The 18,084-nt window shown below is 57.0% G+C and overlaps 1 protein-coding gene across 1 annotated transcript; it reads right to left on the reverse strand.

Annotated features, from left to right (window-relative positions):
• Positions 1–4,860: 4,860 nt before the first annotated feature.
• Positions 4,861–15,700, reverse strand: RAB11B (RAB11B, member RAS oncogene family). The gene is made up of 5 exons (XM_049639793.1): positions 15,475–15,700; positions 8,035–8,230; positions 6,984–7,177; positions 6,576–6,656; positions 4,861–5,900 (listed from the first exon to the last, which is right to left on the reverse strand). Exons 1-5 carry the CDS (start codon positions 15,512–15,514, stop codon positions 5,755–5,757), a joined length of 657 nt encoding a protein of 218 aa, XP_049495750.1. The 5' UTR covers positions 15,515–15,700; the 3' UTR covers positions 4,861–5,754.
• Positions 15,701–18,084: the final 2,384 nt, after the last annotated feature.

The following is an 18,084-nucleotide window of genomic DNA, read 5'->3' on the forward strand; positions in this document are numbered from 1 at the left end:
TCTACCTCCGTCTTCGAGCACTTCCTTAAATACTGGCTCAACAAAATGTTCCAAGGTGGCATTTTCTTGTTATTTTTACCTGCCCCAGCTCTGGAAGCAACCATTTCTCCCAAGGAGCCCTGGTTTTCATGGGGAACGACATTTTTTTTTTTTTTTTATTTAAAAAATTTTTTTTTCAACGTTTTTTATTTTTGGGACAGAGAGAGACAGAGCATGAACGGGGGAGGAGCAGAGAGAGAGGGAGACACAGAATCGGAAACAGGCTCCAGGCTCCGAGCCATCAGCCCAGAGCCTGACGCGGGGCTCGAACTCACGGACCGCGAGATCGTGACCTGGCTGAAGTCGGACGCTTAACCGACTGCGCCACCCAGGCGCCCCCATGGGGAACGACATTTAAAAAGCAAGAACTGGTTGCTAGGTGTGGTCACTGTTACTACAGTGGTTATCAATTCTTACTTTTCTCATTGTCATACGTGTGTGTACGTACCTATTTATAGACATTTACCTGCCTGTCTATCATCTGTCCATCCATCCATCCATCCATCCATCTTTAAAACCACGAGTGCACACCCATACCTCTAATTCTAATCTAACACCAAACTTTATCCCAGACATTTTGCATATTTCTAACTTCCTCCTCTGACTGAGAAACCTATGTCTCATGATCCCCAGTACATCTACTCTTTTCCACTCCCCCACCCCGTGTATAGCCTAACTCCTAGATACACTGGTCAAGACTCAGTCCCAGATATATACCTCCTACTCAATTCCACCCCCATTGGCCACACTGGTTGAAAGCGTGGCTCCAACAAAGGAGTTAAATTCATGCACATTAACTAAAAAAACAAAAACAAAAACAACGCAACAGTGACTGAAGGCTTCTTGGGAAGCCTTTGAGTTGGCACTCAAAATCTCGAAAATTATGAAATTCCAAAGCGGACAAAGAATGAAGTATTTATGCTGGCCCGTACAATCCACACCTCAGGGTAACTACGTAGATGAAGGGAAACTTCTCTTTACAGATGTATTCTAGAAATAAGTAAGGAAGGCTAGATTTCGAATATCGCCATTCTGTAACCCTAACGGGTTGTGAACCTAAGCGATACTTTGCAGCAGCTACAAAGGAGACACGCGCCACAAATGAGACATGCTGACATCATCTGCCTCCTAGCGCGTGCCCACATCACCTCCGAAGTGCTCAGTCCCAAATCTGATCACGCTCCACATCTATTAATTTACAGGAAATGCAGGGGACAAAGGGACATGTTAAATGATACCTTAGAGGTCCCTAGAGACAGAAAGCAGATTGGTGGTTGCCAGAGACTGGGGAAGGAAGGGGAAATGGGGAGGAACTGCTTAATGGGTACAGGGTTTCTTTTTGGAGTGGTGCAAACAATTCCGTTGTAGAGTGTGATGATGTTTGCACAACCTTGTGCATATACTCGAAACCACTGGATGTGCATTTTTAAATGCTTCGAACGGAGAGGTTTAGGTTGGGTGAACTTTATCTCAAATTTTTAAAAAACAAAAAGGGAGAGATCAGAGGAATGCTACCAGCAAAATTCAGACGGAGTGACCACAATACAAGTTTTAACTTAATTTACTTTAATTATTTTATGAGAGAGAGTGCATGTGCATGCATGCGAGCAGGAAAGGGTCAGAGAGAGAGAGGGGGAGAGAGCGAGATCCCAAGAGGCTCCACACCGCCAGTGCAGAGCCCGACCCGGGACTTCACACAAGGCTGGATCCCATGACCATGAGATCACTCACTGAGCCAAAATCAAGAGTCAGACACTTAACTGACTTAGCCACCCAGGCACAAGTCTTTGTATTTTAGAGAGAGGTACTGAAATATTAGGGCTGGAATGTGTCTGGAATTGGCACACAGGAAGAGAATAGGGTGAAACCAGATTGGCTGAAGTTGGGTGATGGGCTGATAGGGGTTCTTTAGACTATTCTCTCCACTTTTATGTGTTTAAAATCTTTTGTGGGGCACCTGGGTGGCTCAGTGGGTTAAGCGTCCAAGTCTTGATTTTGGCTCAGGCCATGATCTCACAGTTTGAGCTGATAGCACGGAGCCTGCTTGGGATTCTCTCTCTCTCTCTCTCTCTCTCTCTCTCTCTTTTATTAAAATTTTTTTTTAATGTTTATTTATTTTTGAGAGAGCATGAGTGGGGGAGGGGCAGAGAGAGAGGGAGACACAGAATCCAAAGCAGGCTCCAGGCTCCGAGCTGTCAGCACAGAGCCCAACTCGGGGCTCAAACTCACAAACCGTGAGATCATGACCTGAGCGGAAGCCGGACGCTTAACTGACTGAGCCACCCAGGCGCCCCGCTCTCTCTCTTTCTCAAACAAACAAAAATATTTTGTAATAAAATCTCCTTAATTAATGTAAAAAAAAAATTTTTTCCCCGTCTTTTCTCTCAGGCATTTTCTCCATTTGTTAGGGCTTTCTGGCCCCTGGTAGGTACTCAATAAACACTGGGTGAGGTCTCATAGCTTAGTGGTTACCAACAGCTCTGAGGTTAAAAGTTGTTTGCTTCTTACTAGTTGTAGGACCCAGGACAAGTCCCTTGCTTCCGTTTCTCATCTCTAAATCAGGGCTAGTAAGCTATGCCTGCCTCCTAGGGTCATTATGAATACCATGACATGTCAAAGACTCACATTGTGTGGAATGTTCTTGTCTTTTTTTTTTAAGTTGTTTTTAATGTTTTTATTTTTGAGACAGAGAGAGACAGAGCATAAGCAGGGGAGGGGCGGAGAGAGGGGGAGCCACAGAAGCGGAAGCGGGCTCCAGGCTCTGAGCTGTCAGCACAGAGCCCGATGTGGGGCTCGAACTCACGGAGGGTGATACCATGACCTGAGCTGAAGTAGGGCGCTCAACCGACTGAGCCACCCAGGCGCCCCTGGAGTGTTCTTGTCTTTTATGTCACAATTTATTTAGGTTGATACAGTTCCTCACAAAATTAAACACAGAATTACCATAGACCCAAGCAGTTGCATTTCTGGGTATGTACCTGAAAGGATTGAGAACAGGGACCCGAACACATATCTGTACATCCATGTTCACGGCCGCGTTATCCACAATGGCCAACAAGTGGAAGCCATCCTGGTGTCCATCGATGGATGAATGGACAAACAGGAAGAGGAATGAATATCCATACGATGCACTATTATCATTCAGCCTTTTGTCAAAAAGGGAATTCTAACACCTGCTACGATGTGGACGGACCTCGAAGGCCTTATGCTCAGTGAAATAAGTCAGACACAAAAGAACACATACCGTAGGATCCCACTCACAGGAGGTCCCCAGGTCCTCAGAGGAGTCCCATCCACAGAGACAGAAGGTAGATAGATGGTGGGAGCCGGGAGAGTGGTGCAGGGGCAGGGGAGTCCGTGTTTCATGGGGACAGTTTGGGGAGATGGAAGGTTCTGGAGACAGATGGTGGGGGTGGCTGCTCAACACTGAACGTACTTAATGCCACTGAACTGTATGTTGAAAAATGGTCAAGATGGCCAATTTAATGTGTTTATTTTACCATACAAAAAAAAGAGAGACTTAAGAACAGCGCCTAGCACTGAATGAACATGCCGCACTTATTAAATCACTGAAATCTGAGTCATCGAAACAGCATCACTGGACTGCGTGACCCCCCAAGGGAACAGTGTCGGGTTAGTCTTGTTCCCCGGTACGTGCCTCCGGCCTGGCCAATCACAGGGGCTCAGGAAAGATCTGATCTCTGGACTACCTGAAACCCGCCAGGGTGCCTCATTACTTCACCTGGCCCACCCGAAGCCCCCACCCACTCTCTGCCCCCCTCCCCCATGCCCACACTGCCCAAATGGATTCAGCACCCCCGAGGTCTGTGTGAATGGCCCCTGGAGTGTGTGGCCCCACCAGATCCCCCCCACTGTCCCACTGGTGGCCTTGGCCCACGCTGCTCCCTGGCTCACTCCAACTCTATAGGAACGGCTCCCTGTGGCTCAGGGCTCTTCTGGAAGGCCTCTCTGGGTTTGCTCAGCCCTCCAGGCAAGGTGGCCAAAGCCTGAAATTGGGAGAGACTAGACCCCCTTCTCTGGTGGCTCTTCTAGGGGTCAAGGGTATAAGGGGCCTCATGCCAGAGGGTGGAACTTCTATAACAGCCCCCTGCCCTCACCTGAGGGGCCACAGTGAGTCCCGTGGCTAGAGCACGGATGGGCTGGGGGGTCCACACAGGCCTGGGCTGGGGGGGGAGGGGGATAGCCACACTTCCTATATAGTGGGAAATGGTCCTCAGGCCAGCTCTGCCCACAGGGACCAGGGGAGAAGCTGGATCCTGGGGAGAGGCAGAGAACTCCGGGCTACCTGCCTCCCTCCCACTGGGCCCTCCTTAAAGGTCAGTCTGGGATGGGGAGAGCCGGGGTGGCTCTGGTACCACCAACGTTCCCCAGAGCAGCCCCTCTCGCCTGTCCTTGCGGGGACCCCAGGTGATGAGGCAGCCGTGGACAGCAGGGATGAACAACCCCAAGGCTGCGAATGGAGGGCAGTGGACACGGCTCACGCCCCCCTCCTCCCCCGCCAGGAGGCACCCTTGGATCCTAGGCCAGGAAATTTAATACCCCCCCCCCCAGCGGCAGCTTAGAGAGGATCCGATCCTCTCCCCCCCCCCCCCCCCCCCCCCCCCCCCCCCCCCCCAGGCCAAGGCCCCTGGGGTCAGCTCGTGGGCCTCTGCATTGTCCCCAGCGGGGCCTCAACCTGGTCTTCTAGCTCCCTGTGGGGCCGGGCCAGGGTGAGGCAGCCCGCAGCAGGGCGTGGGCAGCGAGGAGGACCCAGGTGTGGCCGCCTGGCGGAGAGAAAGAAGACAAAGGCGCAGCGGCAGGTTTCTGTACAGGAAGTCGGAGTATACATTTTAGTAACGGGCTGAAGAAATGAGGCATCCGGGGCAACAGTGCAGGGGCCACAGGGAGAATAAGAGATCGAGAGCTGGGGTTTGGCGTAAATCTTACAAAGTGTATAAAGAATCTGTGTTTCTCTACAATAACAAAAAACCAAAGGCTACAAGAGCGGTTGTATATACAAAACACGGAGATATTGCTTCACTTGCAAACAGGTTCCGGACCAGACGGGAGACAAGACAGAGGGGGGCACAGGGAAGGGCCGGAGAGCGCGCCGCGTGCAAAAGGAGGGGGAGGGGGAGAGGGGGGGTCTTCTCCCAGCATAAATCTACAGGCGGGAGCTGGAGTCGCGCACGCACGGGAGAGGTCGAAGGCGTGTGCCGGTGCGTGTGCCGGTGCTGGCTGTGCGTGGGGGGACAGGGGTGCCGAGAGCCGAGAGTGTCCGCCTGCCCCGGCCCCCTGGCGCCTTGCTCTTCGAGCATCAGCCCGGAAGGGGGTTCCGGATGGGGACCGCGGACCAGCTGGGCCAACTGGCCACAGAGGGTGGGAGGCAATCGCTCCCTGGAGTCTGCCGTGGAAAACCGGAGAAGCCCGCTCGGTGCGCCCATCCTCCTGGCCCATGCGCCCCGCCCCGCCGAGATGCACACCGAGGCCCCAGAAGAAACCGGGGCTTCCGGCTTTCCTCGAGCGAGCGGGCCGGCAGGTGGTGCCGCCCACTCCTGTTCTTCCGGGGCCACGGCCGGCCAGCCATGCGGAGCTCGATGGGAGGGCAGGAGCCAGTCACGGAGGGGGCGGAGAGGGGAGGGCAGGGAGGACGGCGGGGGGAGGGGCGGGCGGAGGACGAGGACGTGCACGCACGCGCGGGGCGGCGCGGGGCGGTCACAGGTTCTGGCAGCACTGCAGCTTGGTGGGTTTCTGTCCGTCGGTGGTGGGCGGCACGCTGATGTCCACCACGTTGTTGCCGGGGGACTCGTCGTGGGCAGCGCGGTCTGCGATCTGCTTCTGCGACACGATGCGGTAGATCTCTGCGGTGGGGGGGGAGTGGGGGGAGCAGGAGGTGAGCGTGCTGCGCGCCCCGCCCCCCTGCAGGGCTCATCTAGACCTCACGCCTTGCCCCCCCCCCCCCCCCCCCCCCCCCCGCCCAGGCTGAGCCCACAGCCCCCACTGTGGCCCCCATCATGTCAAGGGGCACCGTGGCAGGGGTTGGGCTCCTGGAGGCTTCCACCCTCACTCAGTGCTGGCTGTGTGCTCAGCAAGGCAAGACCGTATCGGGTCACATATAGCCCTCCCCCCCTGCCCGGCCTCTGATCCTGTAAGATCAGAGTTCCCCTCCCCCCCCCCCCCCCCAGAATAAACTCTCAGAAGCCCGAGGGCCCTGCGCCCCTGATGCCGCCTGCTCCGCAGCTGCCCAAGCTGGCTGTTCTCTGGTGAAGCCAGGGAGGGCCCCCCTGGAGAAGCTGGGTGGAGGGAGGGTCTCTATGTCCTGAGTGCCAGCAGGGCCGCGATCTGGCCTGAGCCCATGGAGCACGCCAAGTCTGTTCTCAGTCCAGACCCACTCACAGGTTTAAAGAATAAAGCTCCAGAGGTTATGTTCTGGAGCCTGCAACCCAAGTGGCCGGTGCTCCCGTCACGCCCACCCTCCCCAGGCACGTGGGGGGGGGGGGCCACTGTGGCTTCAGCCAGGCCCTGTGACCACCTACCTGTGAGGATGTTCTTGAAAGCTTCCTCTACGTTGGTGGAATCCAAGGCTGAGGTCTCAATGAAGGACAAGTTGTTCTTTTCTGGAACAAAAAGAATAATGCCCAGGTGAGCGGGGAGGTGGTGGAAGGTGCTGTCCTGCACCCTCTCGGGGACCCTGCTTGCCTAGCCCAGGAAAAAGAAGGGTCGGGGTCAAAGAGAGAGGACTGAGATGCCCACGCATCAGGAAGGGGAAGCTGGCACTGAGGCCGTGGGCGCAGACAGGGAAGATGGCAGGGGCCGGGGTGGGGGTGCTGCCTGACTTCCAGATGCTTCTCCGATGCCTCAGTCACATGCCTTTCGGGAATGTGGCCCGTGGGGGAAGCCCCGGCAGCCCCCAGCCTCACCCGCTCCGGCCCAGCGTGACTCACCTGCAAAGGCACGAGCCTCGTCAGTGGGCACGGCCCGCAGGTGGCGCAGGTCACTCTTGTTGCCCACCAGCATGATGACGATGTTGCTGTCGGCGTGGTCCCGCAGCTCCTTCAGCCAGCGCTCCACGTTCTCGTAGGTCAGGTGCTTGGCGATGTCATACACCAGCAGGGCACCCACCGCGCCGCGGTAGTAGCTGTGGGGCAGGACGCGGGGCCCAAGCCTGAGCCGGCCGCCAGTTCCCTGCACCAGGCTCCGGGGGCGGCACTCCTCAGCCCACACACAGAGCAGGAGGCACAGGGCCCGCCCGAGGGGCAGCCGTGGCCGAGGTTCAGGCTCTGCTCCCCAGGTTCAGCTCGGGAATACGGGACCAGAGGAAGTAGTCTGGGACCCAAAGTCAGAAGACACCCTTGGGGTCAGCCACAAAAGGGGAGAAGGAAAGGGCCACTGCTGGGCAAAAGCTCCAGCGCCCACCAAAGGCTCGGCCAGCCTGACCACCAAGGAGGCTGACAGACACACACCCATCCCGAGGGATTAAGGACATGAGAAGGTGACCAGCGGGGGTAGTCCGGAGGACGCAGCCGACGGACAGGGAAGGTCCGGGAAGAGGCAGCCCCAGTGGGTACTGGTGGCCGGGGAGCACCGGGAGCCGCGTGGGAGGACAGGACAGGTGTGGGACCAGGTGGGAGCTGAAGCGCAGAGGGAAGCTGAGGGAAGGCAGGCAGGGCTGGCGAGCGGCCACAGGGGCCCAAGCCGGTCCGGGGTAACAACTCTCATCGTGCAGCCAGCTCCCAGCAAAATCGCAGGGCTTCTCGGGACTCCGGGGGCCAGAGACACTGCAGGACATGCCTGCCCCGGGGTCACAGAGTGGCCGAGACTGGGCACACGGGTCTTCCCGAGGATCCCCTAGCTCCTGGGGGTCTTGTCCCTCCACCGCGGGCCCCCCACCCTCAGAGATCCGCTCTCTCCTCCTCCGACGCGAGTCCTACCCATCCTTCTCCCCAGGGCCCCCCCCCCCACGGCTGCCTGCATCACCCCGGCCCTGTCGCTCACGCAGAGGTGATGGCACGGTAGCGCTCCTGGCCGGCGGTGTCCCAGATCTGCGCCTTGATGGTCTTGCCGTCCACCTGGATGCTGCGGGTGGCAAACTCCACACCGATGGTGCTCTTGCTCTCCAGGTTGAACTCGTTGCGGGTGAAGCGTGATAGCAGGTTGCTCTTCCCCACGCCTGAGTCCCCAATGAGCACCACTTTGGGGGCAGGAGGGACACAGGTAAGACTCTGCGGGCCGGCGTCCCCGAGCCACGGCCCACACACCACCCACGTCCACCTATAGAACGGTGGCGTCCCAGGTGCAGAGCCAACTTGGAAACCGACATCGGGGCGGTCGGAGCCCGAGGCACCGCGTTTCCCGGGGCAGAAGCAAACAGAGGCTCTGGGCTTCCAGAAGCACAGCCACTGCGGACAGCACGACACCCCTGCCATCTCTGGTCTCTTCAGAGCAGAGCTGCCTCAGCTGCGGTGTAGGGACCCAGACATTCTGGCAGGCAGGCAGGGTGGGGATCCCACTCGGAACCCCTGAACCTCCACGGCAGCCCAGTGGCCAAGAAAGCTCCAGGGCTGGGCAACCTTGGGCAAGTCACTTAACCTCTCTGGGCTGCCTTTTCTGCAAGAGGGGGACTCGAGGAGAAATGGCAGGATCAGAACTCCGCTAGCATCTAGCGTGCTAAGACAGGCAGGGGAGTGGTTATTACTACAGTTCCCCTAGGTTCTTACCTGCAGGGGTCTGTCTCTGGAGCTGTAAGTAACAGGAAATGGGAAGCCTCACCCCCCCCACCCCACCCCCACCCCCACCCCCGCTTCCTTCTGGAGAGCTGCTGCAAGCCAATCCACATTCGGGCCCCAGCACAGTCACAGCTGGTTCATGCGGAACAGGAATGTGCCCTCTGGATGCAGCTGGGAGGGGACAGAGACCGCCACCCCCACGGCCCCAGAGTCAGCCCTTTCTGCAGACATCCAGAGCAAGAGTCGTGCTGAGGAGGGCAGAGCAGGCCCCTCCAGTCTCTGCCTTTATCCCTCTCTTTCCCAAGTTTCCTGCCCCAGCCATAGAAGCATTGCCTCTAGGGGCCAAGGCATCCCAGGCTCTGTGATAGGGCCACATGACATGGTCCAGGAGTCTGAGCCCAAGAGGCTGTCCTTAGACCCAGGTAGTCTCACGTCTGTGTGTGCACAGTGTATGTGCCGCACACGCACGCGCGGCTATACCTACAACGTAGAAGAAACAGTACGTGGCTGTCTGGCCAGAGACCCCAGGCGGAAACCACACGTGGGGGCCTTGGGCTCTGGCACCCAAGGGTGGGTCTGTCCAGTGGAAAGTCACGGGGGCTGTAGGCTTAGTCACCCACAGCCCTAGTTAAAAGTTTTTCCTCGGTGGAAAGTTGTCTATGTGCATGCCCAAATTCCCACGGCTTCTGACCGGCGTCACTGCCCCCACTCTGGTCCGCAACACACGCGTCCCTCCGCAGCCCTGGTGGTCACGCTCGTACCAACAGGCTGTTTTCCTGGAGGCCACCGGAGGGCGCCTGTGAGCTGCCAAGCCAGGCCCCGCCCTCCTCTGGCCACAGTCTTCCAGGGCGCCCACCTCCCCGGGGTAAAAGTCCAAGTCCAGGACCACCCACAGAGCCTTGCATGACCTGCCCCGTGCCCTCCCTGCCCTCCCCTCCTCCCTCTCTCCCTCTCGCCCACTCTGCTCCTGCCACACGGGCCTCCTCACCAGGACTAGGAGATATACAGGGGCACGTTGCACTTCGCCTGGACCATTCTTCCCCAGGTACCTGCCTGGTGTCTGCCCTCGTCTCCTCGGTGTGGTCCCTCTGATGGCACTCGACCAAAGAGGCCTTCGCTGCCATCCGCTTAAAAGCCCACTCCCTGCCCCACCTGACTTCCTCCACAGCTCTCCCTGCTCTCTCACACTGCAGCCTTCACTTATTTATTTAGTCTTTCCCACTGGGCTACAAGGGCAGGAACCTCAGACAGTCTCCTTCCCTGCTGGGTCCCAGCCTGGTGCAGCGCCCAGCACGCAGGAAGCACCTGATCCACGCCTGCAGAATGAACCAATGCCAAGGCGGCCGGTGGAGCGTCCCAGCCTCCCTGCCCCCTGGAAGATGCCCAGGTTACCATCCTCAGGCCGCAGGTGAGGAGGCGGGCAAGGCACCCAGGACCCAGCACCCTCTCTCGGCCGGCTACTTTAGAGCCAAGAACACTAAGAGCAAGAATGTTTAATGAGCCTGTACTGGGATGACTCGGTCGGTTAAGCGTCCGACTTCAGCTCAGGTCATGATCTCACAGTCTGTGGGTTCGAGCCCCACATGGGGCTCTGTGTTGACAGCTCAGAGCCTGGAGCCTACTTCGGATCCTGTGTCTCCCTCTCTCTCTCTGCCCCTCCCCTGTTCATGCTCTGTCTCTTTCACTCTCAAAAATGAATAAATGTTAAAAAAGATTATTTTTTTAATGAGTCTGTACTAAGAAAGCCCTTGGTGGACCCCCCTCACACACACGTCTCATGTAACCTTTACGGGTTAGGAAGCGGGAGAATGCCAAGCCTAACGCGGGCTCGCTCCTACCTCCCAACCATGCTCACCAGACAGTGACTTGCCCAGGTCCTCCTGTCTGGAAAGGTGTCCATCAGGATTTGAACCCGTCTTCTGCATCCAGGGCTGAGCTCAAGGGCGGGGGGGGGGGGGGGGGAGGCTTCCTGACCCTTGGAATACATGGCAAACTCCTGCTCATCCTTCAAAACCCCTCAAGTCAGGCCTCTCCTCTCCCCTCAAACCACCATGTGGCCTGGCCCACGACACCTGTGATAACAGGGCCAGTGTTCTCTTGTGACACTGGGGGTGCCCAACAGAAGATGGCGAGCTGACATCAGAGAAAGGTGGAAAGAGTGGGGACGGACATGGGCCCGTGGCTCTCAGCCATGCTGTGGGGCCCACCACCTACACGCCCAAGCCCTCTCCTTCCCACGCGGCCAGGGGGACCTGGGCAAGGCTGGAGGGGTGTGCTCACAATTTTTATACCCTTAGGAAGAGAACAGGAAATGACCAAGAGGGTGCCTTTTGGGCCCTGCCCTGTATCCCCACCCCTACCTGCTCCCTCCCTTCCCAGCCTTGGCACAACTATACAACTTCAGAGTCCCCTTGGCCCCACCCACTCTGCTGTGGCCTAGCCAACAAGCCCCTCAGCACCTCAGGCCAGGCTCAGCCCTAAAGGCTTTGTGACTGTGTTCTCAGGGCCACCCCTGGGACAAATGTTCATACTATCATTCCCCTTCTACAGTTGGGGACACTCAACCCAGAGTGACAAAGTTCCTGGTCCAGGGTCCCCCAGTGAGAAAGTGGAGGCCAGAGCAGGAGGAGAGCCACCAGCCATGGCCCAGATGAACGACGGGAAGGCCAGGCTGCTTGGACAGTCCCTGGCACACGGTGCCCAATGCAGAGAGGTGGCCGGTGGGGCAGTGGCCAGGCTGGCCCCTTGTGCAGGCTGGGAATGAGAACGGCATTGTCCAAGGCACAAGTGATCTACTGTCTTGGAGGAAATAAAGGGCCCTTGAGGACACAGCCCGTAGAATTTCCACAGAAGTTGGTGGCACCAATGGCCAGGGAAACTGCCTCCCTGGACATGCCATTTGGCTGGCAGAGCAGGCAAGCCCAGTTGGCAAAAACAAAGAGTTGGCACCTCTTAAAGCCCAGGGTCCTCTGACCTGCCCCGTGATAGCACGGCACCCCTGGAGCCCGCACTCAGGACATTCATGGACTGAGTGGCCATTTGCGGGGATAGGGGAGCTGGCTCCCCTACTCCAGCAAGAACAGGACCCTGCCTCTCCTGCAGGAAGCCAGCCCTGACCATCCCAGGCCCCAGGGACTGGCGCTTGGGGGCAATCTTGCCACAGCCATGTCCTGGGGCATCAGAGTAGACGACAGACAGGTGCCCAAAGCCAGGACACAGGGAAGGCTGCTCACTGGAGGAAGATGGTGCGCTTGGGTCCTTCCCGGCGGGTCTGGTGGGGGGCCTGCCTGGGCTGGAGAGCCAGGAGGCTGCCTCGGAAGCACTCAGCAGAGGCGGGTGAGCACTGGGGCCTGGCCTGTTCCCTGGGTGCCGGCTGCAGCTCTCTGCTCGACCCCTTTCCCAAAAGGACTTGAAGATGGTCCAGGGGTAGACAAAGCCTGGAGGACAAGGTCCTGGGCTACCTCAGCAGCGTCCCACTTCAACCCACATCCTCACAGGCTAGGTGAGTGGCCAGGGGCTCTAGGAAGTCCTCGGCGGCCCTTGGGGACATAGCTGCTCCCACTGTGGATCCCGCAGCCTGGCCTACCAGAAGAGAGGTCAGAGGTGGCCCCCAGGGATTGATCTGCAGGCTGGAAAAATAGCCCCATGGCTGACAGGATAAAATGTTAGCAGGATAAACGTGCAGATCTATAATTAGGTACAAATAAACAACCTTACTCCTGCGGGAGGAGGGGAATGTGCAGTGAGGAAAACACCCAGGGGGATTCTATTGGCCTTGGTCTTGGAGGTCAAGGGAGCTAACGTGTGATGTGGCTGCCAACATAACCAAGGCGGTGGCAGGAGGGCTAAACAAGGGGCAGGCTGTGTCCCGGGTGCAAAGTGTGGCCTCTCCGTGCCAAGGGAAGGGCCAGAAGGTGACTAAAGCCTGGGGGAGTCTGAGCACAGGGTTGGGGGCAGGAGGATCATTGGCCCCCCCGCTCCTGAACGGCCCCCTCCGACCAGGAAGCAGGGCTGGCAAGCCTCGAGGTCAGAAAGTTGGCCCCTGTGGGGTGCCTGGTGGCTCAGTTGGTTAAGCATCTGACTCTTGGTTTTGATTCAGGTCATGATCTCACGGTTCGTGAGTTCAAGCCCCTCGTTGGGCTCTGTGCAGATGGCATGGAGCCCACTTGGGATTCTCTCTCTGCCCCTCCTTTGCTCATGCTCTCTCTCTCTCTCTCTCTCTCTCTCTCAAAAAGAAACAAAACATTTGATAAAAAACAAACAAACAAAAAAGAAAGTTGGCCCCTGTCACCCTTTCTGGTACACTCTTACCTTGTGCACTTGTCTAATGCCCAGACCTGCCCCTCTGCAGGCCACAGGGGTCTTAGGAGGGTCCGGGGAGACAGTATATTCATGTTTCTGTCTCAGCTGTCTTGTCACTGGCAAGTGAGGGGACAGTGGTGGCTTGCCTACCTGCTGGCTTCTTTTCCTTTCTTATGTGCCAGACCCACCCAGTTTCCTTTTCCCGTTTAAGTGAGTGAAAAACTGAGTGGATTTAAAGAGATACATGAAAAGACAATGAGGAGACCTCCAATAAGGCATCCGTGTGGATAGGTGGTCTCAGATGACCGCAGTCTGGGAAGTACTGACCTTGTGGGTTAGACTTTCACTCCTAACTCTGCTTGGAAAGGTCAGCAGGGCACCTGCCAACTCAGGAAACGAGGCTAGTGGGAGAGGAAAGCAGGACAGGCAACCTCCCCACCCCCACCCCTGCCAATTGCCGCAGAAGCCAGATCTGTGTTTCCAGGAAGCAGACTCTGGAGATTGAGTCCCGGGAAGCGCGCAGCCGCCCCACTGCCCCTGACCCAGTAACGGTGCTTCTGGGAACGTACTTCAAAGAAATAACCCAAAGGGCAAAAGATGACTGGGAAAAACACTGAGCTGAGTTATTTATAACAGCAAGTGCTTGAAAATAACAAGTGGGAAAGGACCATCAAAACCTGGCGGTGACTCCTGGGGAAACGCCCCCTGCCCTGGGGGTCCCCATCCAGGTGGGTGACCAGCCAGGACCTGGGGAGCAGTGGCCTCCGGGCACCAGCTGCAGCAGGATGGAGTCCGATCCACCTGTCACCAGTCCCCAAAGCCCTGATTGAGCTTCCCCGGCCCCTAACGTGAGACCCCCAAGGCTCAGTCAGGCCTTGGACTGATGCTTGCTGACCACACAGCTTCACCTGCCAGTGACGTATCAGCCTGCACACAGCTCCTTGGGCCCACGGTGCTGTGTGCCAACTCTGGGCCTTTGCATGGGCCCTCCCCCAGCCCAGAAGCCTCTCACCACATGGATATCTCAGGTAGGGAGTGCTCCACCTGGCTCTCCACAGCCCCAAGATCCCCAGGCTCCCAGCCCCAACGTGTTAGAGGAGACCACAGACACAATGGTCAGCGACGGACACAGACTGCACTCCCAGGGATCTCCAGGCTTGCCCAACGAGGGGGAGATACCAACAGGTGGTGTGGGAGGCAGACCCTCAAGCGGCAGGCGGCAGGACAATGGTGTCTCACGGGGCCCCAGGGTAGCTATCAAGGGCAACCACTGTCGTCCAGGGAGCCCAGGACGGACAGCACAGGACCTGGCCAAAGCCCAGGTTGGCACCGTGAAGCCAGTGACTCTGAAATCAGTGCACAACGCCAGCGATGTGGATGGCGGGAGTCTTCCCAGCTGGGGCTGCAGGCTGAGGGAGCTAGGCCAGCAATGGCTGCCTGACCTGCCGAGGCCTCACTCGAGGCTCTAGAGCCCTCTGTCCCTTGGGCAGGGACGATCCTCCAGCAGGTTGGCGGAAAGCAGGCCTACCAGTGCGCATGTGTGGGGAGAGGTGGTCTGATAGGTTTATTAGTCCCATATATACTCAGGTGGTAAAGCCCACAGCTGACCTGGATTCAAATCCTGCTCCAACACGTGCCCTCTCTCTCTGGGTCTCAGTTTCCAAGTCCATAGAGAGAGGCTGGAGAATATCGACGACTTCACAGGGCTGGGGTGAATTCATGTAACGAATTCATGAGCGGGAATGCTTGGGAAAGGGCGGATACTTCGATAATTCTATTAAGAGTTCTGAGAGTTCAAAGATAATTGTTGCGGTTAACCACCGAGCCTGGCACACACAATCCCCCCTCGAGGCGCCCCTCCAAGCAATTCTGGGTCAGCACCCCACTCCAGGGTCCCCTACCACACACCTCAACCCCTACCATGCCGTCTCTTCCCGCCCCCAGACATGCTGCTACCAATCAGGGCTGGCTCCTCCCACTCCGCGAGAGCACCACCCCCACCTGCCCCGTCCCAGCCCACTTCTTGGGCACGCCCACCACGCTCTAGCCCCGCCTCTGGCGGCCCCGCCCCCGTCTCGAATGGAGCTTTCCATCCAGCCCGGCCCGCCAAACGCTGGGGAGGCCCCGCTCCCGGAGGCCCCGCCCCTAACGGCCTCTCCCACCGCTTCGGGCCCCACCCACTCTCGGCCCCAGCCCCGCCTCGGCGCATCCAAGGCCCCCAGGCCTCTCTGGGCCGCCGGTCCGGTCCGCAAAGCTGACTGAGCCCAGACTTCCCTGGCCTTCCCGGCTGCCTGACCCGCCGGGCCCCAAGTCCCGGGCTCCGGCCTGGGCCCAGCGGTCTGGAGAGCAGCCTCGGTCCGCCACCTCCCCGTCGTCCCCTCGCCCGTCTGTGTCCCACCGACCGCACCTTTGAATAGGTAGTCGTACTCGTCGTCCCGGGTCCCCATTGTCCTGGCGCTTCCGGCGGGATCGGCGACTCCGCAGCCCCACCACAAACACCCGACGGGGGCGGAGCCGGCGCCGCGCAGAGCGGCGGATGGATGACCAATAAGAGGCGGGTGGCGTAGCGACCGGCACCCAGGGCAACCAATTACAGGCGGAAGCAGAGCCTCAGGGGTGGGCGCTGCCTGGGATCCACCCCTCTCGCCCTCGGTCTCCTGGAGAAAGGCGGAAGGAATGCGGACCTTTTTGAAGTGACGGCCGCGTCAGCCTATCAGAGGTGGGCTCTGGAAGGCGGGGCGGAAGACTGTAAGAATGAAACAGATTGATGGAGCGAGTAACCAATGAGAGGCCTGATTCAGGAGATTCCGGAGTACCAGAGGACCTGTCCGGGAAGGGAAATGGGTCTACGTCCAGGTGATGTTACGCTATTTAACGTCCCGATGACGTCATAGGTCAATACGCTCTGCTCTGCCTCCTCCGCCCTGGCAAATGACCGTTTCCGGGGGCCTCTGAGCTGGTGGGGGAGGGGGGATTTCCACCTAGTGTTTCCCTGTCCTCGCTTGGTTGGGTTTCCATCACTACGTTTCTGAGTCATTAAGATACCCCTCTACCTCAGTTTTGTCCGCTACATAACGGAAGGAACTCACCTCCTGGAATCTTTTGAGGATAACTAGATCAATTCCCTAAACACTCAGTAAATCAACCATCCACTTTCTGTCATTAAGTCTTTAACAAATATTTATGAAATCCTTCCTGGACGTCAGACTCTCTCCAACATGATCTCCCCTTCTCTAAATCCTCGCCTTGTTTTATTTCGCATCCCCACCTCCCCACCCTGAGGGTTTATCACTACCTGACATTAGATTATGTATTTCTGGGGGTGTCTGGCGGGCCCAGTCGGTGGAGCCTATGACTCTTGATCTCAGTCAGGGTGGGGAGTTTGGGCCCCACGTTGGGCGTAGAGCTTATTAAAAAAAAAAAAAAAGAAGAAGAAAGAAAAGAAATATATATATATATATTTTTTTTTAATTTTTATATATTTTTATATTTATATAATCTCTTTAGTCCTCTGCCAGCAGAACATCAGCCCCATGAAGGCAAGGACTGTCTGTCACTGTGGGTGCTGTGTCCCCAGTGCTCAATGTATAGTTGATCAGTGATGAATAATATAACCAGAGAGCTCTGTGCTAGTTATTTTGTTATGACCATAATTGTAATTACTATAATTGCCTCCTAGCCCTCATCCCTGGATTGTCCAACAGGCATCTCAGACACTAATTTGGTCTCTTCTTCCAGGTCTACTCCTCCCCCTGTGACTGTGTTCTCCCCACACCACCCCCTACTTCGTGCTGCTCCAATGCCCATCTCACAGCCAAAGGTCATGGACTCCTCTCTCTCCTCCTCTCTTAGTCCCCTGCTTCTTCCTCCCCTCTTTTCCCTCAGTTGCGTTATTCTGTTCCTCTTCCCTCCTAAATTTCTGACCACTTCTCACCCCCTCAATCCTAGACCTGTCGTTACTCCCTGGACCAGTACAGTTGTCCAGTACAGAATCTTTTTCCTGTACTCAAACTTGCCACCCCAAGATCAAGAGTCATACATTCTACCGACTGAGCCAGCCAGGCGCCCCAGTCAGAGCAGTCTTTTATTTTATCTTATCTTTTAAAGTTTATTTATTTGAGAGAGAGAGTGCATGCGCAATCAGGAGAGGGAGAGAGAGAGGGAGAGAAGGAATCCCAAGCAGGCTCTACAGGAGGCTCAGACTCAGGAACCCATGAGATCATGACCTGAGCCCAAATCAGATGCTTAACGGTCTGAGCCACCCAGGAGCCCCTAGGGCCGTTTTTAAAAACATAAGTCAGATCGTCTCACTCTGCTGTTTAAAAACCTTTCGGTTCTTCCTTTAGTAAACATTTACTAAGCACATGCTAAGTGCCAGGTAGGACTCTAGGTGCTAAGGATGCAGTATCGAATGAGACAAAGTCCCAGCCCTCACAGAGCTGACAGTCTGATGGGGTCAGGCAGATGAAAAACCAGTAAACGACACGCACAAGGTAGTTTCAGAATGGGAGGCATGCAGTGAGGGGAATGACTCACATTATGTGATCGTGGCGTTCCTTAGCTAGGGACCCAGGGAAGGCATCCTGGAGCAGATGGCGTTTGCCCTAAGTTTGGGGAAAGGGGAGGAAATGGTGGGAACAGCATTTCAGGGCGGACACAACAGCAAGTGAGAGACTCTGATGGATCTGAACAGCCAGATGGCCGTGGTAGCTAGAGAGTTGGATCCAGGGACCAAGAGCTCAGAAGAGGTGAAAAAGCCGAGACCGGAAGCCAGACCAGAGTGGCCCCTCCCAGGCTTTGTCGGCACACTCCTGGGTGGCTGGCTTGAAGAGCACATTCCTGCTCAAATCCCCTCCCGCCCCCAGTTCACCATCCCCACTTCCTGCCCAAATGCTGCAGACAGGGGGCGCTATGCGCTGATTCCCCCAGCGAGCTTCACTTTCTGATGACGTCACTAGGCTTTTGATGTCACTGCGTCCTCTTCCTGGAATGTCCTCTCCCTCCCCCACCTTCTTGG

The sequence above is a fragment of the Panthera uncia genome, chromosome A2 (assembly GCF_023721935.1).
Source record: "Panthera uncia isolate 11264 chromosome A2, Puncia_PCG_1.0, whole genome shotgun sequence".
Taxonomy (NCBI): domain Eukaryota; kingdom Metazoa; phylum Chordata; class Mammalia; order Carnivora; family Felidae; genus Panthera; species Panthera uncia.